This window comes from Cucurbita maxima, unplaced genomic scaffold (assembly GCF_002738345.1).
Source record: "Cucurbita maxima cultivar Rimu unplaced genomic scaffold, Cmax_1.0 Cma_Scf00053, whole genome shotgun sequence".
In the NCBI taxonomy this organism is placed as follows: domain Eukaryota; kingdom Viridiplantae; phylum Streptophyta; class Magnoliopsida; order Cucurbitales; family Cucurbitaceae; genus Cucurbita; species Cucurbita maxima.
The window spans coordinates 396,127-418,468 of NW_019272069.1; the positions used below are offsets into that span (position 1 = coordinate 396,127).

Genomic DNA, 22,342 nt, shown 5'->3' on the forward strand with positions numbered 1-22,342 from the left:
CTGACTCCTTCATCTTCATGCTCTCCAACTCGCCACGCAGAGTTTGGAGACGCACTTGTTTGACTCAGTCGGTTCCGTTGAACACCTTTTCTAAAGTGTCCCACACTTCTTTTGAAGTAGTTTCCCTTGCAATCTTCTCAAAGTTCGACTCGTCAACAGCCCGGAACAGCATGTATAATGTTGCCTTATTCTTTGATCGTAATTCTTTTAACGCCTTGTTTTGCGATGTCGTATAACCCGTGGTATCCTTTGGTTTTTCGAAACCTTCTTCGACCACCTCCCATGCGTCTTGAGAACCGAGAAGAGCTTTCATTTGGATGCTCTAATTCTCGTAGTTCGTTTTCGTTAATCGTGGTAGCGGCATTTGTCCCATCATATTTATCATCGGCTCTAATAGTAATTTATTGAAGAAAAAAAACTCGCTCTGATACCAATTTGTAGAAATAAAAGCTCGCTTTGATACTAATTTGTTAAAATAACACTAAAAAAATGAGAAAAGGAGACATAATTTTGAAAAATCTTTTTCTATTGCTCTTTATTTTATTTTATTTTTTGTTCTCTACCTCTCTTTTCTAAATATAGCCATCATTATCCGAATGACATTATTTTCTAACCCATAAACCTACTCTTTCCTCAATTAATTACTGGCCTTTTCATTTTCCTTTTCCCACTCCATTTCAAAAATTTACTAAAATTAACAATAAAATAAAATAATAAAAAAATTAAAAATTTAAAAATTTACTAAAATTAACAAAAAAAAAAAAATTGATTTTTTTTTCATTTAAATTTATTCCCAACAAACTTAAGTACCGACTTTAGTTAATTTTAAAGGCCGGTAGGGTAACAATGAAAATGACTCCTTCTTTAGTAAGATTATATGAGCAAATGCTTGAACCAAAATATGTTATTGCTATAGGAGCATGTACAATTACAGGAGGGATGTTCAGTACCGATTCTTATAGTACTGTTCGGGGAGTCGATAAGTTAATTTCTGTCGATGTGTATTTGCCGGGTTGTCCACCTAAACCTGAGGTTATTATAGATGCAATAACAAAACTTCGTAAGAAACTACCTCAAGAAATCTATGAAGATCAAATTAAGTCTCAAGAGGAGAATCGGTACTGATTTCAGGACTAAAACGACTTAACTTTCATTGTAGAATTACTGATATTTAAAGTGAAAGATGTAATTACAGTGTTAAAATGACTTTTTTGACTCCATTCTAATGACCAACCCCTCTTCAATGATCCATTTATTTGTAATGATTATATTCCTAAAGAGATAATTAATTTAAATTTCAACAGGAGCTTATCAGTAAAACGTATAAAGAATATCTCTAAAAGGCAGCTGAAGTAAAATTTATTGTACAAACTCTACAATCTTATTAGTTTGAATGCACAAAAATCACATAAATGATGTATAAATCCTATGGTATGTTCCTCATGATTCCAAACATATCTATCTTTTCCACATTTTCGTAATACATCATACATTCCCAACGCCAAAGACTCGAAAACATCGAACGATACGATGTAACCGGTTTGAACATTGGCCTAACAATTCGTTCATTACCTCATTCCTTAACCATATGACTAAGAAACAAATGACAGAAACCATTGGAACGATACCGCGTAATTGGGGATCACCTTGTCCTGCATAGGTTGCCTCATTGCAAGATCGACTTCGAGTTCCCCAGATTTTATGACTTTGCACCTGAAAAACATCTCGTTTTTCCACGATCGTTCATACCGGTTCGCTATTACGTGTTTAGATAAGAAGCTTGGGTTCTACATTCTATAGGAAGTATGTAAGCTGTTGCTTTTTTCTCGAACCTCCCTCTCCATACAAATCATTCCATTGCTTCAACTCATTCATAACTGATCCCTCAGAAGCAAAACTTGCAGCAACCTGCAATACATTACACATGAGGATACGGGTTAATTTCTACGTACAATATTGAAAAGAAACTAGCTACATGTGAAATCCCACATTGGTTGGGGAGGAGATCGAAGCATTCTTTATAAAGGTGTGGAAACTTCTTTCTAGCAGACACGTTTTAAAAATCTTGAGGGGAAGCCCGAAAAGAAAAGCCCAAAGAGGACAATATCGAGCTGTTACAAATGTTATCAAAGCCAGACACCAAGCAATATGTCAGATAAGAGGCTGAGTCCCGAAGGAGGGTGGACACGAGACAGTGTGCCAGCAAGAACGCTGGGCTCCGAAGGGGGGTGGATTGGGGGGTCCCACATCGATTGGAGAAGGGAACAAGTACCAGCGAGGACGCTGGGCCTCGAAGGGGGTAGATTGTGAGATCCCACATCGGTTGGAGGAGAACAAAGCATTCTTTATAAGGGTGTGGAAACCTCTCTCTAGCTGACGCATTTTTAAAATTTTGAAGAGAAGCCCGAAAGAGAAAGCCCAAAGAGGACAATATCTGCTAGCGGTGGGCTTAGGCTGTTACACTACACAAGCCTTGAAGAAGTCGTCTCACATAATTAAGGCAAGAACAGATATTCACCTGATTTTTGGCCTGCCTCATATCATCCATATTTAAAGGCCTCAGAATGATGACTTGTTCCTCTTTTCCTGCCTCATTCGTAACTGTAGTGTTTTCCAAATCATTTTTGGTCTCCTTCTCGATCTCGATCTCATTTTTCGTCTCCTTCTCCTTCTCCTTCATCTCACTCTGCTTCTTTTCCTACAGCAGATGGAAGTTGCAGAAACTTATTAGCAGAAATTGATGATAACAATAAGATAGAGGAATAAGTTCAACGGAAGTTACCAAATCCTTCAATCTCTCTTGTTGCAAGAGCTCCCGAACAGGCCGATAAGCTGCGGTCACACACAAATTCTGTTGCCAGACATAAAGTTCATGAGCTGATCAATGGAACAAAGCAATCAATTCATAAGACATAAGTTAGAGGACACACCTTGAGATCACTTCCACTGTATCCTTCTGTCATAGTTGCAAGCTCCTTGAAATCAAGATCTTCAGCCTTCTCCTTTGATAGAAGAGTTCTCATGATCATTTCCCTGCTCTCCACGGACGGAAGACCAACCATAATTCTGTTTGATCGAATATATCGAACGGTTAGAACACGAGTCTCCCAAGAAGTTTTCGCAAACTAAGGATAAATATTATAATCTTACCTGCGCTCGAATCGCCTAATGATTGCTTCATCGAGGTCAAATGGCCTGTTGGTTGCAGCAAGAACTAGTATTCGTTCATCATTCCTAGTCAGGAGTCCATCCCAGTGTGACATGAATTCATTCTTAATCTTCCGCATGGCCTCGTGCTCTCCCACTCTAGTCCGTTGGCCAAGCATGCTATCAACTTCATCAACAAAAATAATCGTAGGTGAGACTTTTGCTGCAAGCGTGAACAATGCTCGGACGTTCTTTTCATCTTCCCCAAACCATTTAGAAGTGATTGTGGACATTGAAACATTGATGAAACTTGCTCCAGCTTCATTAGCAATGGCCTTTGCTAGCATTGTTTTACCCGTTCCAGGAGGGCCGAAAAGTAGAATGCCCCGACACGGTTTAAGAAGACCTCCTTTAAAGAGGTCTGGTCGACGAAGAGGAAGCATAACTAGTTCCTGTAAGGACTCTTTGATCTCATTCATAGAACCAATGTCTTCAAATGTCACCCCAATTTCATTTGCAGGGATAACCTCGGGTCTTATACGCTTTTCAAATTCGTTGTCGGGAGGAATTTCCTGTCGGAAGTGCCAACAGTGACCAGCACATATGAAAACAACACGACTCGTAAGAAACGTACTTCACACATCAAACAAAGGTAATTAGATTACCAACAACTTATAAAATTAGTGAGCTTTCTCTTATGGGTTTCCCATCCAGGTTTTAAAATGCGTCTGAGAGGTTTCCACACTCTTATAAAAAATGTTTTGTTCTCCTCCCCAACCGATGTTGGATCTCACAACCACCAACCCTTTGGGGTCAACGTCCTTACTGGCACATCGCCTGGTGTCCGGCTCTAATACTATTTGTAATAGCCCAAACCCACCAGGCGATGTTACAAATGGTATTAGAGCCAGACACTGGGCAATGTGCCAGTAAGGACGTTGACCCCAAAGGGTTGGTGGTTGTGAGATCCAACATCGGTTGGGGAGGAGAACAAAACATTTTTTATAAGAGTGTGGAAACCTCTCTCTAGTAGACACGTTTTAAAACCTTGCGGGGATGCCCAGAAGGGAAAGCTCAAAGAGAACAATATCTACAAGCGGTGAGCTTGCGCCGTTACAATTTTAGTTGTTTGTGACCAAAATAAATGCAATCCATGAGGAATAGAATGAACTGTAATATGCTGAAGACTCAAACTTACAGGTGCTTTTTGTGGAGGTACATTTTCAACATCTTTTTTCACTATAGGAACAGATTTCTCTGCCTCATTTCTGTTTTCTGCAGCTGGGTTTTCAGATTTCGATTCCGTCTTTGCCCCAATCGCCTCGTCCCTCTGGGCTACCTGCAAAAAGTTACATTTTTCAATATCACAATAACAAAGGAGTACAAAGAGTCAGGTCATTGAAGCAAATTCTCGAGACGTATATCGAACCTTAGATGATTCTGCGTTCGTCTCTAGCTTTAGAGTGTCTTTTCCTTCATTATTTCCTTCCTGGAATATACTCAATCCATGGGATATACTGCTCCAGAACCGAACAGGCATCATTCATGGATACTTTATTGTTATTTTTTTTCTCAATCCTAACAAGGAATGTGGTGCATACCTCTTGGAAGATATCAAAAGTTTTCCGTTTCGGTATTCTGGATCCCTGTTGTTCATCAAATGATAGGATATCGCCGACACGACGATTTCTTCAATATAATTACTGAGAACCATGGTGTCTGCATGGCAAATTGAACCAAGATCATCGCATTCAAGATCATTTGCAGCAAGTACTTCAGCAATGTGGTTTTTATTATCTTGGAACTGAATCATCTTCATGTCTTCTGCCAATTGAGATTTCCAGCTGACAAGATGGTTCTCATCTTCAGGGGGCCGAATCTCAACACTATACCGGAATAAACTCGTCAATCTGTTGTCAACATCTCCGCAATCATTTTCGACATCGACTAATCGGGAACCGAGTACTAAAATAGATCCCGAGAGCTTGTTCAGAAATCTATGGAACAGATTGTACATCCTTGGTGACTGAAGAAGAAGTCTCTCAACATCTCTCAGATACAAAATTATGGAACTCGTTTCTGATACCGACATCAAGACCTGTAAGATTCAATTGATTTGACAATTTTTCAGACCATTACAAGCTCGGATAAAATAAGGTAACAGCTCATAAGTGGATTACCTTATAAAGTGACTGAAGAAAAAGTTTCTCATCAAAACACCAACCATTTGTGCGCTTGACAGAAGCTGAAAAAGATAATACTGATTTGATTTGGCAAAACTAAAGAAACAAGGAGTAGTTAAGTAGTTTCATTTCAAATTTATTTGGATTTTGAATTTAACCTGGGTTTGTTGAAGCATAGTTTGATGAGATACTACTAATATCAGATGCAGCAGAAGCGTTTCTCCGAAGTTTTGGAGGATTGGACGAGCCCTCGGCACATCTACAGATTAAAAAAAGGACCCCAAGTAGTAATAAAAACATAGCGTGCCTCTGATACAGTAGGGAACAGCTACGAATAAAATTAAGGTTTTTGTATAACAGCCCAAGCCCACCGCTAGCAGATATTGACTGCTTTGGCTCATTACGTATCGCCATCAACCTCATTGTTTTAAAACGCGTTTGCTAGGAAGAGGTTTCCACACCCTTATAAAGAATGCTTCGTTCCCCTCTCCAACCGATGTGGGATCTCACAAACCACCCCCTTTTGGAGGCCCAGCGTCCTCGTTGGCACTCGTTCCCCCTCTCCAATCGATGTGAGATCTCACAATCCACCCCCTTCGAGACTCACACCGCTCGGTGCCTAGTTCTGATATCATTTGTAACAGCTCAAGCCTACTACTAACAAATATTGTCCACTTCAGCCTGTTAAGTATCGTCGTCAGCCTCACGGATTTAAAATGCGTCTACTAGGGAAAGGTTTCCACACCCTTATAAAAAATGTTTCGTTCCCCTGTCGAACCGATATGGGATCTCACAGTTTTATTGAAACTAGATAAACTAGATATGTTATGATTAAACACGGAATATTCTACCTCGATGGAATGTCGGTCGTACTGCTTTGCCTTCTTAGGTTTCCTGTAAGAAAACGGAACAAGAATATGAGGAAAAAAGAGATGGTCAATAACTACAATTTTTGCTGTTGAACTTCAAAGGAACAGCTAAAAAATGCTGTCGTCCAGCTTCATCGATACTATAAATCAATCACAGAACAACCTTAAAATCAGCCATTAATGTTATCTGGTGCCGAGTGAAAAATGGTATGAGATCTTAAGCATGTAGAGAAAAAGAACCATTTCTTGATAAGACAGAATTAATTCATCAACTGTTGTACGAGGAACATTTGTCATGGAGATGGAAAACATGTTTTTTCTTACCACAGGTATTCCCACTTGTCGGAAGAATCGAGAAGGAATCCCAAATGCTCGACATTCGCTCCAATGTCACCTCGGAAATGGACCTCTTAAATGACTGCACAAGTAAACATACGAGGAATAACTCCTTTCCTTGTCCTCCTCAATCAATATGTCTGTTGAATTCAAGTGATCTAGAAAAATGTTCTTATCCTGTTGGCTAGAACTTACAGATTCTTTCTTGGGACAGCCATATTTGCTCTGCATCTGTAGAAAATTTAGCATTGCTGATGTAAGTGACATACGTCACAAGCTATAACCGAAAAGATGAACTTTAGTGTAGATATACCTTCAGTGAAAAGTCGGAAACGTCTAACAACAGCAACTTTGACTCGAAGTGATGCGCGAGAGCCTTGGCAAGCATCTGCTGGTAAAGTTCTTATGGACAAAAAATAAAAATAAAAAGACAACAAGATTACATCATACACTGCCCTGACAAGTATTGTTCTTGGCACGGTACTTGAGGTAGAAGCGTCATAGTTTATACCTGTTGGTCCTGAAAGCAAAATAGCTCGACTTGCTGGTGAAAGGTTTCTGGTGTGCCTCGAGATGTCGCAGTGCTTCAAATGAACATATGCAGCACTCATCAAAAGCACCCGCGTCCTCTCGCTGTGATTATGATCAGAGAAAGATCAGTTAAGAGTAGAACGTGAAAATATGAGAATGTAATGTCGAAATGTCATGAAGGATCCATAGAAAATTCTCATCGAACATTTGTGGTTGAAATAACAGTGTACACACGGTTAAGAATCACGAACCTCCATAATGGTATGATATTATCCACTTTGAGCATAAGCTCTCATGGCTGTGTTTTTTGTTCCCCCAAAAGGCCTCGTACCAATGGAGATGTATTCCTTACTTACAAGCCCATCTATGATCAACCCCTTAATTAGCCGATGTAGGACTCCTCTCCCAACAATCCTCAACACACACGTGAGATAGTAAAACTTAAAAGAGTCTCAACAGCAGAAAACCTTTAATCAAAAATGTTTTAGAAACAGGCAAGCATAATCTAAGCTCATCATCACCTCTTCCCAAGCCCGAGTAAACACCGTTAAATCGCCCCTTTCTTACTACGACATCCGTTGTGTAAACGTAAGTTTTACCATAACCTCTAATTGATTGGAGCTGGTATGTAACTAAGATTCAATGTTTTGATTGATTAATACAAACAGGGTGATATCTGGAAGGGGCCACAAATAACGATTAACTACATAAACAATCTGACTTAAAACCAAAATCTATGAGCAAGAACAAGTTTCCAGCACACCTGATCACTAACAAGAGAAGGAAATATGTTGAAAAGATGATAGAAGAAGGAATCATATCATTACCTTAGATAATAAGGAAACTCATCACAGGTGACATTGCTGTTTTTGCCATCAAGCAGCTGCCTGGTGAGCTCCTGTTCAATCTTTTGTCCTGTAATCACCTCAGAAGAGGCATTCACTCCAACCCATTTTCCAACAGCTTGTCCAGAGCTTAATCCAAGGCCCACCCCGACACCAACACCCAAAGCAGACAGAAAAATGTGCTTCTGTTCCATCACCACCACAAAATCAACACAAACTCGAAACAAAATTTCCTTTTCTCCTTTTCCCAAACAGATTGAAACACAAATCCGATCCTGAATCACTTTCAAACCCAGCAGCTATTAGGTAGCTGATGATGATCCATTGAAAGAAGAGGCAAAAATTTGGGATGAATATCCGTGGAAAGAGGGAAGAATGGTGGAGATTGAGAAGGGTATTTGCAGGGGAATGAGTTGGTGGGTGTTGTTTTGTTTTGTGTTTTTCTGGGGGAAAAAGAGAGAAAAAATTGGATTGTGAATCCGGAGAGGAGGTTGGTCGGAGGGTGTTGAAAGGGGGGTATGAGTAAAGAGAGCTATATATAGCACGGGCTGTCCTGTAATGGTGGACGTTCAAAATTGCCTTCCTAATTTACCAAACTAAAATACCCAAAAAGGCTTTACTTCCCTAAGCCTTCTTTTGACTTCCCATGGCTTTCATTGCCTTCAATCCATCCATCCATCCCCTTCACCATCAAAAACACCCCACCCTCCAACTTTTTCCCCATTTTCCCTTACATATATATGATATTTGGCTTGCCTAGCCACTAAGTCTTTGAAAAAGCAAGAATTAAAAGTGTATTGGAAAGCATACATTGTCCAAAAGATTAATCTTTCTTTCTTTTCCCCTCAAAAGTTGAATCTTTTTTGAGCTGCACACACACCACATGCGTTTTTATTTTTAATCTTCATCGGTTATTATTCAATTCTAGTTATAAATTTGGTCACTTTTGTGAATAAAACATTAATTATCATTTTAAAAGTCGAAGGTTCTATCTTCACCTTTATAATTTTTAAATTAAAAAATGATCGTGTTGTATCTTACATATTTGACTGTATTGAAGTTAATAATGTCACATTCCACGTTACAAAGTAATTTCTTTAAAAAAAATTGGTTTACAACTTATTTTAATTTATAAATTTTTAGTTTTTAAAATTTACAAATATCTCCATTTATAAGACTGTTAAAAGATTAGAAAAATAGTAATAATGGTAGGATAATTATGTCTGAAAATTAAATTTTGATTTGTTTTTATTAATTTTTATATGAAAATAAATATTAAGTAATTGAATTATTGAAATAGTATTAGTAATTATTTTATACTTTATATGGGTACATTTTACCACTTTTGTTGATAAAATTATAATTAATTAATTAAGGGTACGAAAAGTAATTAAATTAAGTTTTGTATTATTTGATATATTGTTATATTAATTAATTAATCAATTAATAAAAATAAAAATAAATGATCAATTTACTTTTGAAATAAATAATTCAATTTAGTTTCTACAAAAATAACTAAATTAATATAAATTAATTAGAATAAATAATTAATAATAAAATTCTATATGTATGTATGTGATTGCACCATGTGCATGTAGTCCCACATGATATAGTTGTGTGTAATTTTATTTTGATAATACCCTCGAACAGCTAAATTACTTAATACAACTCATATTATTTTGGTTGTACAAGTTTTCAACCCGAATTGGTTCATTTATTCAAAATTTTGTTTTTAATAAAAGTAAAAATTTAGTCGATAAATATTTATTTATTTATTTTGAACGTATTTAATTAAGATTTATCGATTGGATTTAAATATATATTTTAAAAAAATTACTTTTCAAATATTTTTAAAAGCAGTTAATAAAAAAAAAATTAAATACTTAAATAAGAAAATAATGTATATAAAAATTTGTTATAATAAATAGTACGAGCCATCGAATTTCTTAACCACTTTTACCATAAGGTAAAATTAATTATTATTATATTATATAAATTTCAGTAATTCACTGTTGGATGAATTTGATGCATGGCAATAATATCTGGATGGATGAATAATTTGAGGTGCATTATTAAGAATGTATTTGAATAATGATTGAAAATAATATACATAACTTTTCATTTAAATATTATTAGTCACTATATTAAATATAAAAAAGGACTGACATTATATTATATACTTTCGGTGGCATCGTAGCACACCACATGGGACTGCCCGAAAAGGTTTTGTCCCAATTTTTTGGTCCTTTCTTTTTTTAATTTTCTAAAATTATTAATTCCTTATTTCAAATTTTACATTAAGGCGGCTACAAAATGTATATTATAATCTTTTTTAACTTTATTTTTAAAAATTAATAATTATTTTATTTTTACTCTACCTACTCTCATTTTATCTCTTGACTTATTCTCCTACTGACGTGATGATAAATAAATTTAAGAGTGAAAATTTCGAAAATTCTGAAATTAAAAATTTAAAGAGAACAATATTTATTAGTATTACGCAGACCAATTATTTAAAATTTTGATGACCCACATGACAACCATGATGCTCAATTGGAACGCTTTAGCATAATTGTCTCATTACGCTCTTTTTCGTATTAAAATATTTTATGTTTTTTTTTTTTATTTTTAATTTTTTAATGTTCATGGGACCTTTCGAAAAGAACAAGAACAACCAATTCTCCATGCCAATAGATCTTGGTTTGTGTGTATGTTTATATTATAATATAATCTATTAAGGTTTTATTATCTTAGCATTTAATAATATAATTCAACCCTTTTTTTTTTAATGAACCAACTTGTTTAAATTCTGTGCATATGGATTTCCAATGGGTATTTCATTTTTTTTTTTATAAAAAAAACCACATTAGGAAACTATTCTTCCAACTTTCATCGAGTCAATTATCAACGGTTCAGATTTGTTGTTTTTTTTAAAAAAAAATATTTGGTGGAAATTATAATGGAGAATGGCCTTCTATTGTTCATGAAAAATAAATTAAGAGAAATTAAAATCCTATTTTATTTTTATTTGTCTATAATGTTTATTTTTTTTAAATAAAATTGGATGATTTACTCCTGACCATCGGAAAGATTTTAACACATTGTTCGAGACAAAATATTTTATCCATAATAAGGAAGCACAACATGTAACAATTTGAAAAATAATAATAAACGAGAAAGCATCATGTTTTTTTATGGCAAGATCTTGAAAATTTTGTAATCGTAATCATTATACTATCGTCTTTAACTCTATTGTTTCAAAAGCCTTAGAATTGTGCCCTCTCTTAATTTTGAAAATTGGTTTGAAAAAATTGAGGATTTGTAGTCGTGTTTCAATTGAAATTGATGTGCAACACTACCTTAGTTCGTCTCAAAGCATCGTTGTAGTCCAGCTCGGGTTATTGAATTTTCGATGGGTTTTTAGTGGTGATTTTTATTGAATTTTCCTAGTTATTGGTAGCACCACATCAAATTGGTAGATTCATTAGGTTTATTGTCGCAAGTTGGTCATGCTCATTGTGCTCTACTGTAATGAGACGTCGTGGATCATCAAAGGAGGATGCTAGAAGGAATTCTCGAAAACACCAGTTTCATGAAGCAAAAAGAAATGATCCAGCTTTAAATCGGTTCAGGTCAATGCGTGACTCAATCTCGATCAACGAAATGTTTTTTTTTTTTTTTTTTGGGTGATGTTATGCATACTTGTCATTGACCTTTCTAAATATTTTTAACTATCAAGGTAATTTTTTATGTCGGCTTTTGGTGATTCAGAGAACCCATATTCTTTTGTCCTCAAAATGAGGGGTCTTTGTCCAACTCAGCCTCACATGCTTTGGTTGTAAGTATAAAAACATATTTTTCTTATTTTTTTTCCTTTTTTGGTGGGTTACACGTAATGGCCACCTGTACTTTTCAACTTATATTTATTATTTTATTATCAGTCACGTAAATGTTTATTTAATAAACCCACAATAAAAAGCTGGTTTAAAGACAATTTAAAAAAAAAAAAAAAAATTCTGTAGTTTAACGACAAAGAAAGGTATCTTAGAAAAGATTCAAACAAGTTAGAATATTCCTCCACCAAAATCCAATCGGTTAGATTTCCGTGGAGTTCAGTCGAATTCCTTCACGTTTATGGTTCGACGTTCAAATTAATTGTTGAAGATTTCATATCGAAAAGATGAACGGTTCTTTTTATTGATATCGGGTTAAATATGACATTCAAAGCTCATGAAATTCGAAAGATTATTCAGTTTAAAATTCGAGCCAAGTTTCAATCCTAAGACCTGTGGGTTATGAGTCCACCACACTTTTGTTGCGCCACTCTGATTTTATTACACAAATGTCATCATTGTAAAGTATACCAAGCGGGAAAGGAACGTCAGGTGGGAGAGGAAGTATGTACCGTGGTAGGGTACTATTCTACCACTAGACTACTAGTCCTCGCTTGCATATCGTCTGGTGTCTAACTTTGATAAAATTTATAATAGCTTAAGCCCACTGCTATTGTATGTTATTCGTTTTGGCGTATTATGTATCATGTCAGCTCATGATTTTAAAACTTGTCTGTTAGGGAGAGGTTTTCACATTTTTATGAGGAATCTTTCGTTCCCCTCTCCAACAGATGTGGGATCTCACAATCCACCCCAAGGTTTTAAAACTGTGAGGTCGACGACAATATGTAGCAGACCAAAGCGGATAATATCTGCTAGTAGTAAACTTAAGCGGTTACACAAACGGAATTCTAAGAATTTAACTTGCTTTTCAAATTTAAAAATTAAAATTTACTCAACACTAAAGATTAGAGAAAATAAATGTGAGAAACTAAATCAATTTATACTCGTAAACTTTGCAAGTTTGAGAATAAATACGAGAAAAAAAAACTATAATATTATATGTATCGGGACTATAATTTTTCTGGTGAAAAAATAGACGATGTCTCAACTTGAGAAAACTAATTAGGTCGGGATAAGAACGGTTTTTGTTTTTTTTTTTTTGGAAAAAGGGTGAAATACACACACTACAAATACAAATAATTTAATTAGGTGAAAAGGGACAGCAAGTGGACAACCATTAATTCCACTAATTAACACACCAAATGCATTTAATATTTGTATTGATTACTTACTCACATTTCTAATTTCATACTAATTAACAAGTATTAAAAGAGAATTAAATGAATTAATTAAGATTTGTTTAATGCGAAGTACCAAATTATTCCCCACTTTCTTAATTTTCTAATAATGGAAACAACTAATATTTGCCAAATCAGGAAATTATTTATTATTTATTAATTATTTAATATTTGCCCACTTTTCCTCCTCATTTATGTGTATTAAATTATTTATATGTATATTTTATATAGTCTATTTGATTGGATGGAATTGATTGTGGTTTGAAATTAAATGAGCCTCCACTTTAAGTAACATCTTTGGAATCAATTTGGAGATTCTTTCACCTTTTAAAGATTCTTTCACCTTTTAAAGATTCTTTCCCTTATTAAATTTAGAGTCTCGATCAAAGAATTCTTTCAGCTTATTTTATCATCTCTCATATATTTTTTAGAAAAATATAAACTTAAAATTCATGTATCCTCTAAATGTTTAATAAATTTTTGGATGGAACGATTAAGATTAAGTCAATGACTTATTATACTTGAATTAAAAAATATAATAGAAAATTTAAAGACAAAATGGAACTTTAGGTAACAACATTATGTAAGATGGTTATTAGCTGGAGAAGGCATGTTGGGCCTATCGGCCTTGGAGTAGGGATGTACACCCAACCCGAAAACCTGCGTCTATCACTGCTTTTCTCTCTTTCTCATCCTTTTCTGTAAATACAAATTTCTCTCTCTAACACCTATTCTTTTCCAAGTAAGTTGATTTCAATAGCATTTTGATATGGAAATCAACCCGAGGGAAAGTATGAAACAGATTATTTTAATGATCAAGATCAAGAGTAAAGAAAAACTCGTTTCTAAACTCGTGATTCGAATCACTCCACAAGAGGTTTGATCAATACCACTTGAATGACTCTACATACAAGTTATAAGTATAAGAATTTTAGCCTCTCAACAAAGCTAAAATAGAATTCTATTCTTAATTCCAAAATCTGATGTCTAATCAAAGAAAAGAAGGCTTTATATACCCTTTATAACCTTAGCGTATGCAATACATAACTCCAAATTAAATGGGCTAAATGAGAAATACCCAGCTAGTTAATGGTAGAATATAATGTAACTTCTATATTTAAAACTAGCTTAAATATGACAAACAAATAGTTGGGCTTATTAGTCATCCTTTGACTAATTTTATAAATTCAGCGGAGTTCATTAAATGCAACTTAAAGTGCATTTAATTCATCTCTTTCTTGAAGCTCAACTTTGCATAACATATAAGGGAGGTCTTCAACGTCTTCTAGAATTTCCTTGGATGAGCTCACCATAGCTTGAATATAACTGTATAAGGTTTGTTGTAGCTTCTTGGTTCTCGTCCTTATAATTGGACCTTGAGATATGGAAATTCCTTGATCGTGGTTCATATCACATTTTCTCGCGTTCTTTGTCTTGTTTCTCTCTTGCGCGCCGTCTTTTTCTCTTTAGTCTCCTGGAATGCTTAACTGGTAAGTTTTTTCTCTTTTTGTTATATCACCTGCTATTTATTATAATACATTGAAACCAAGTAAGACTTGTAGTGTGTATTTTGGGCCCATGGGTCTGGGCGTTTATTTGGGCCATTTCTTTTAATAAAAAAAAAAAAAAAAAATTGCGTGTTGGAGAGTCATTTTTTGTTTCTTGATCTAAATAATTTTAGATTAAGAATACAAAAATTATTATACCAAAATTAGTTTTCAAAATTTAATTTATTTTAAAATATTTATTGTTCATTTAATAAGCCTAAAATGATTAAAAAAATAAACATAAACCAAAAACTTGTTTTGTGTCAAATAAATTGTTTATGAATTTCTCATAGATTATTTATAAAAATTTTAATGTTATTTTTCAAAATTTCATGAGTATTTTTGAGACGTGGTATTAACGGTAAATATATTTAAAAAAATTTAAAGATGTTTTTGAAATTTAAAAAAAAATATAAGGGTAAGTATTTTAAAAACAATGAATGGTAATGTGTTGTTTAAAACATTTTTTTTAATAGCATTCATAAGTATAAAAAAAAAGGATTTAAAAAAAAATCCTAATAATTTAGGGCTAAATTTAAGGGGAAAAAGATATTCATGCTAGAGTGTTAATATTATATACTGTGTAATATTTAAATTAATTAAAGTTTTAATATTCAAAGTAGTACGTAATTGAAATAAATTAATAATTTCCTCTACTTAAAAGCTATCTTTTATATATAAAAAATTGTAACATAATTTTTTATTTTTAATATTTTAAGAAAACGAAATTCCAACGGCGGTTTTCTTTGACCGTCATCGGCGACGAGAGAGGAAGAGAAAATAAACCATGTGGTTAACTGTAGTTTTGCATGACTTTGACCTGGAACGTTACGGTTGGTGTAATTTATGGTGTAAACCCTAAACCCTAATATTAGGAGTTGAGCCATTGTCTAGCTCGTGTTATGCGTTGATTTGACCCTCTTCTTCGATTTATGGTTGATATCTATTCAAGTCTTAGCATTGGAGTCACACGAACACCGCTTCAATTGAGATGAAAAATTTTAAATGAAGAATGAGGGAAGAAATGATCACAAATTTTTATTATTCCAGCCAAATTTTAGCTCCATAAAAATAAATGAAGCATACTAATTTTTAATATAATATTAAGACTTCTTTAACATGTTAGACACGTATGAGCTTTAATACAATTTGTAAGTACTTATTCGACACGCTTTGACACCCTAGAAACTGCTTGAAGTGAACTTGTTTAGATTGATAGGGGTCTTCCATAAATATCTTAACACAAATAACACTTGTTTGAGATTCGAATCACTTTATAAGCAAAATTGATCATGTCAAGTTGAATGATTCTAAACATGCCATCTAAACCATATAGAATTGCAAAAAAACTTAGCTCTTACTTAAAAGAAACCACCTATGCTCTTTACTAAGTCTTTTTACAAATATAAAATATAAAACTTTATATAGCCTCAAAATGAAAACTTTATCTTATACGAGACATTTCAAAAGTTTGTAACTTTTATACTTAATGACCATAATTAACGACGCATTTGAATTTGTAACCATAAATCTAGATTTCAATCATTCATCTAAATTTGTAACCATCTAAAAATAAATGAAGACGCATTTGAAGTATTCTGAAGCTTTTAATGTGACATTAATATTACATGATTAAGATGTCTTGGATTATATCATATTTGGTCATGACACAAGGTCATCCCTTTCAGATTAATGTAAGAACTATTAAAAGGTTATATAATAACGGTCACGATTGATAGAGCTGTATCCTTGATGCATATGATATGCAATATAATCATAATATTATGTGAAAACGGTAAAAGAATCTTCAATTGTCCGGTAGCACTGAGCTTGTCTACACTTATTCGAGCCCACGAGAGTAACATAGTACTTGAAAAAGTAGGAAAGTTGCCCCCTAACAATTATAATTAATGCCTTGTACGAAAGTTCTTATATCGATGGGAACTTGCTAAAAAATTAGGGACCATAGATCAACAAATATCAAATGCTCTAAAAAGGAACCCAAAAAATTAAAGGCTCGTGTCCTTCCCACTTGCAGAAAGCTAACCACTTGAATTCGTATGGTTATGAAAATTCTGAGGAAGCAGCGCCAATGGCCCATTTTGGCTACCAAACACAAATGAAGCATCGCCGCACATTCAATAGCCTACTTTTTAGTTTTCTTCTTCCACTAACTTTTAAACTTTTTTCCATTTCATCCGTACCCACGATCGAAAAAATTGTGCTTGAATGAGATTTGACCCACTTTCTTGCAACTTTTTCTAACTCGGTGAACATTTTTCTAGGTTCCTCTTTTTCCATCTCGCTCTAATTCCATGGCATTCAGGCGCCGCGTGTGTCACGTCGTCTGATCATTGTCGTCGGAGTACATGACTTGGGTCACCGCTGTAGCCTCTAGAGCTTGTTCCATCAAAGATTTGTAGACGTGGGTCGCTGCTGGGTTGTGTACAGCGAGAAGGGAGAGTGAGAGGAAAAGAGGGAACAGGAAAAAAGTTTAAACAAAAAACTTAAATCTAAAAACAAGGTTTGAAAACGGTGGAGAAATGCTTATCTTGCTATCAAATTTGATTGGATCCCAAAAATTTAGGTCAGTCCGCCCAATGAACCTACATTCTAATTTCTCTATGACTTGCATGGAAATTTCGTACCTAATCTCCTAGCTGTTTGTGGGTCTCTGTCTTTGTGTATAAGCTGTTTGTGGGTCTCTCTGGGTTATGTTGTATCTGACTTATGATCGTTGTTCATCATGTTTTTGTCGTCTTATGTATAATTTTCTTAAATCTGGACCAAAATTCGCTGTTCTTTTTTCGATTTTCTAATTATTTGACTTCATTACATGATGATTACTTCTGGGTTTTCCCATTTTCTTCTGGATTACTCTTTGATCTGTCTCTTATCTTGAATTGGGTGTTTAGGAAACGTTTTGTTCTTTTAAATCCTTCTTGAAATAGCTGGCATCCATAAAGTGTATTCAAATTGCAAATACATTGGGATTTGACCAACTGTTGTCATTCTTTGGATTAGGACAGCCCTGTTTTTTTCCTTCTTTTCAAGCAGTGTTTCTGACATGGGTCAGTACTTCCTTCAAGTCAAGTTGTTTACCTACCATTACTAGATAGCTGTTTGGTCTATGAGGATTTCTTGAATTAAATTCTCTCTTATTTTGATTTGTGTTCATAGGTTTATATTGTACAACAGATGGTTCAAGTAGCTTTCTGTTAATTCAAACATGTCAATTGCTAGCAGCCACATAGAAAAAAAGATTTATTATAAAGATGCTGACAAAACTTTCAAGCTTGTGTTCACTTTAGACAAGACACAGAGATTCCCACTTTATAGCTGGAACAGTTTTTCTGCGGTGTTTTGTTTTGTCCTTTTCTTTTTCTTTTTTAGTTCAAGATGGAATCGAACCATTAACATTTAAGATGCGAGCGATGTTTTGTCCATTATGCTATGCTTGAATCGGCGAATGTTTTGTCTTTTTCGAGAATGAGAATTAAGAACATATAATAAGCAGCCGTAATTATCTTTAACTTTGAAAGTACATGGACTTTTCTTGTCTATAAATATGTGATATTTCCTGTCTTTGAAAGACGTGTCTTAGTTTTTCTCATTTGTTTCTCTTGGTTCATTCTTCATTCTTGTGGAATATATGCTTTGTTTCTGAGTCCCCCACGACGAGGCTCGCCATCTCAGGATCGAAAGAGAACTCTATTCTTGAAGATTGTTTTATTTATTCCAAGTCTGAGATCTTTCTTCTGCTTGGAGAGATAGTGACAGAGCCTGCTTGATTGAAGGTTAATCCGACCGGATACTCGTTTACATTCTTCATCTCTATCTGTTCTGCCATTTTCCTGCTAGAACGGTTGTCTTGAAGGTATGAGTTTTTTCCTTCATTTGGTTTAGAGGGGTTGTTCTAAAATATGTTGCATAGTTTTCTACCTGGTTTTGTGTATACATTCTTGATCTTGATGCATATAAAACATTGATCTAGTTTAGATCATGAATAAAGTAGCAAATTGAGTCATTGTGAGATCTCACGTCGGTTGGGGTAGAGAACGAAACATTCTTTATAAGAATGTGGAAACCTCCTCCTAGCAGATGCGTTTTAAAAACCTTGAGTGGAAGTCCGAAAGGGAAAGTCCAAAGAGGACAATATCTGCTAGCGATGTGGTTGGGCCGTTACAGTCATGTTTTCTTCAATCTTCATATCCTCTATGCTTTCTAGGTGGTGGTAATTCATCATGGAAAATGGAAAATGTCAAGAAGATACACCCAAGGAGCTGTATGAGGTTCCACCATTAATCAAAAACATATCATCAGTTCAAGTCGCTGGCTTTGACAGTATTGAAGAGTGTAATGAAGAGATTGACCCTCCAAATAACCCCTCTACCCTGCGTATTGTAAGTTCTTATGCAATTCATGTGTATTTTAGTGAAGAAAGTTATGAAACTAATGGTTTTTGAGATTGCATACGTGTGTTCATCTTCTAGAATTGATTGTAAAGCAGGGAAATGTATCATCATCTGGCGTGCAAAGCGATGCCGAGTTTCAGTTGGATAACCATCGAAGAAAAAATAATGTCTCTCTCAGCATGCCACCGTCCCCTGTGGGAGTTCAGCTGTCCCCCAAAACAGTTTTCTCAACTGGTGAAAGAATTCCAAACAATGGAACCTCAGGTCTTGCTGCTCTGGAAAAACCACAGAAAGCTACATTGTTTCACTCTCAGCCAATTCCGATGGGCTCGACATTCGAGGATGCAACGAGGAACATAAAGGCTGCACCGCACCCTAGTATTTCAAGATTGAAGGACAGAAGATATGATTCTTTCAAAACATGCTCTGGAAAACTTGCAAGGCAATTAACTATACTTCGTGGAAAGTCCCAACAACAAATTAGGCCAGATGAAACTGAAGCTCAGGAAGCAGTCATTGAGAACAACTTACCTGCTGAACGTTACTTTGCTGCTCTGGAAGGTCCTGAGCTAGAAACACTAAGGGTATGTTGCCTAGATTCTTAGTCCCTTCCTGCCATCATCAGACACGAAATAATTGCTCTTTCATTTTCCATTTCTAAACAGCCTTCAGAGGAAATACTGCTCCCAGATGACAAGACATGGCCTTTTCTACTCCGATTTCCGATCTCTTCGTTTGGTATGTGTCTTGGTGTTAGTAGCCAAGCAATCATGTGGAAAGCATTGGCCTCTTCAGCTTCCACGAAGTTCCTTCATTTGAGCCTGAAAATAAATTTTGTTTTATGGATCATTTCCATTGCTCTTGTAATCACTGTCGCTTCCACTTACCTTCTGAAAGTTCTTCTATACTTCGAAGCAGTTCGCCGAGAGTACTATCATCCTATTCGTGTCAACTTCTTCTTTGCACCATGGATAGCCCTCTTGTTCTTAGCAATTGGTGTTCCTCCATCTGTTGCTTCCAAACTGCATCCAGCACTTTGGTATGTTCTCATGACTCCATTTTTATGTCTTGAGCTTAAGATTTATGGGCAGTGGATGTCAGGAGGCCAACGAAGGCTGTCAAAAGTGGCTAATCCTACTAACCATCTTTCCATTGTGGGGAACTTTGTGGGGGCTTTGTGGGGAGCTTCAATGGGACTAAAGGAAGGACCTATATTCTTCTTTGCCATTGGAATGGCTCACTATTTAGTCCTTTTTGTAACTCTCTACCAAAGACTACCAACCAATGCGACACTCCCAAAGGAGTTGCATCCTGTGTTCTTTCTTTTCATAGCAGCACCTAGCGTGGCATCTATGGCATTGGCAAACATACAAGGCTCCTTTGATAACGCTTCACGAATGATTTACTTCATCGCTATGTTCCTCTATTTCTCACTGGTTAGTCTCTGTGCAGCTTATTCATTTGTTGTTGGCTTTGTTTATTATTGTTGTTGTTTTATGAGCTTATGAGGATATGTGAGATCTCACATCGGTTAGAGAGGACAACGAAACATTTTTTTATAAGGGTGTGGAAACCTCTTCCTAGCAGACACATTTTAAAGACTTGAGGGGAAGCTCGAAAGGGAAAACCTAAAGAGGACAATATCTGCTAGTTGTGGGCTTGGGCCATTGCTAATGGTATTAGAGTCAGACACTGGGCGATGTGCAAGCGAGGAGGCTGAGCTCCGAAGGGGGGTGACACGAGGCGGTGTGCCAGCAAGGACACTGGGCCCTGAAGAGGGTGGGATTGGGAGGTCCATATCGATTGGAGAAGAGAACGAGTGCCAGCGAGGATGCTGGGCTCCAAAGGGGGTGGATTGTGAGATCCCACCTCGGTTGGAGAGGAGAACGAAACATTCTTTATAAAGGATGTGGAAACCTCTCCCTAGCAGACATGTTTTAGAAACCTTAAGTGGAAGCCCGAATGGGAAAGTCCAAAGAGGACAATATCTGCTAGCGGTGGGTTTGGGCTCTTACAGATACTGTTCACAATTCCATCCATGCCTTGAACGATGATTCAATCTTCATTTCAATGCTTTGTTAAACGTGTTTCCATTCCATGATTCTTTGCAGGTTGTTCGAGTCAATTTTTTCCGAGGCTTCCAGTACGTCACAACTGTCTTTCTTCTCTTTAAACTTTGATCATACTTTTCAAGTTAGTTTATCTCACAAACATTTTGTTTTGAATCATTAGGTTCTCACTGGCCTGGTGGGCATATACCTTTCCCATGACTGGAGCTGCCATTGCAACCATAAGATACTCAACTGAAGTTACAAATATAGTAACACAAGTTCTTGCTGTTCTTCTCTCTGTCATTGCAACAGTCATAGTGGGGTCTCTCTTCGTAACAACTATCATACACGCCTTTGTGTATCATGACCTCTTTCCCAATGACATCGCTATAGCCATTAGCGACAGGAAGCCAAAACCACCACATAAGAATTGGTTCCAAAATCTAAGAAATGGAAATTCAGAATCCCAAAATATTGAAAACTTCTTGAAGTTTTCAGACCCTGATAGCAAAGATTTAGAAGCATGTGTTGGACCGAAAACCTCCGAAGGCGAAGACGGGAACGTCCCATCATCAAGTGATCAGCCTCAATGATCACAGGTTCAACCCTTTGTAAAAGTCACCACTCAAACATACGAGGAACTTGATTTTGTAGTTTGAATGGTTCCAATAAACATGTTGGAGCTTGATAGTTATACACACTGAGAGTTGTAAGATATAGTTTTTTTGTTAGACATCTCATGTAATCTATCAATTTTTTTGTAACAATATCTATGATGGCCTTGATATCTTGTTCATGTGATATATCAATAAAGTAACTATGTTGAAATATTCCAAGTCTAAGTTTTGCTAAGTTTCAGCTGTTGCGAACTGCCCTTCAACCTGCTAATAAACTGCAAGGCTATGATTGAAATAGTTTTAAGAATGAAATGCTTTTAGATGGTAAAAAGTACCTCCAATGTAATGGCCCAAGTACATCCAATGACGCTGGCTGACGAACTCTTTTTGACAAATCCACCTACGGAGATGAATCCAAGAGGTCAAAAGTTCACATCTCTCTCTGTTTACGGTCTCTAGGACAGTAAAAAACAATGAAACATTTGATGTTGGATTGTCTGTCTTGTTTCTCTGATTAAAATATCATGAGGGTTATCCATTCATATAGAGCTGAGATTATCACTGATACTGAGACCACCAGCTTACTGTTGGACGACAATAATTTCAGCATCACTGATGTGCTCTGTTTATGCCTACAATGACTGGCAAAATGATATGAAACAATGGA

At 35.6% G+C, this 22,342-nt stretch overlaps 2 protein-coding genes across 4 annotated transcripts; one reads left to right on the plus strand and one right to left on the minus strand.

Moving 5' to 3' along the window:
* Nucleotides 1-1,333: 1,333 nt before the first annotated feature.
* On the minus strand, nucleotides 1,334-8,512 carry LOC111471539. Its single transcript, XM_023117256.1, has 16 exons — nucleotides 7,894-8,512; nucleotides 7,047-7,168; nucleotides 6,849-6,937; nucleotides 6,731-6,766; nucleotides 6,524-6,617; nucleotides 6,182-6,224; nucleotides 5,489-5,589; nucleotides 5,328-5,392; nucleotides 4,749-5,245; nucleotides 4,577-4,664; nucleotides 4,346-4,486; nucleotides 3,151-3,719; nucleotides 2,931-3,066; nucleotides 2,783-2,851; nucleotides 2,519-2,698; nucleotides 1,334-1,908 (listed from the first exon to the last, which is right to left on the minus strand). Exons 1-16 carry the CDS (start codon nucleotides 8,103-8,105, stop codon nucleotides 1,795-1,797), a joined length of 2,556 nt encoding a protein of 851 aa, XP_022973024.1. The 5' UTR covers nucleotides 8,106-8,512; the 3' UTR covers nucleotides 1,334-1,794.
* An 8,010-nt stretch (nucleotides 8,513-16,522) lies between these two features.
* Nucleotides 16,523-21,888, plus strand: LOC111471544 (S-type anion channel SLAH2-like). 3 transcript variants are annotated; one of them, XM_023117266.1, is made up of 7 exons: nucleotides 16,523-17,179; nucleotides 18,289-18,469; nucleotides 18,821-18,995; nucleotides 19,100-19,591; nucleotides 19,673-20,443; nucleotides 21,119-21,150; nucleotides 21,240-21,888. In XM_023117266.1, the coding sequence occupies exons 3-7, from the start codon at nucleotides 18,837-18,839 to the stop codon at nucleotides 21,649-21,651; spliced, it is 1,866 nt and encodes a 621-aa protein (XP_022973034.1). In that variant the 5' UTR covers nucleotides 16,523-17,179; nucleotides 18,289-18,469; nucleotides 18,821-18,836; the 3' UTR covers nucleotides 21,652-21,888. The 3 variants fall into 3 exon arrangements, with proteins under 3 accessions (XP_022973034.1, XP_022973036.1, XP_022973035.1); XM_023117268.1 differs by having other exon boundaries at nucleotides 16,525-17,179; nucleotides 19,103-19,591; XM_023117267.1 differs by lacking the exon at nucleotides 16,523-17,179 and having other exon boundaries at nucleotides 17,204-18,469.
* Nucleotides 21,889-22,342: the final 454 nt, after the last annotated feature.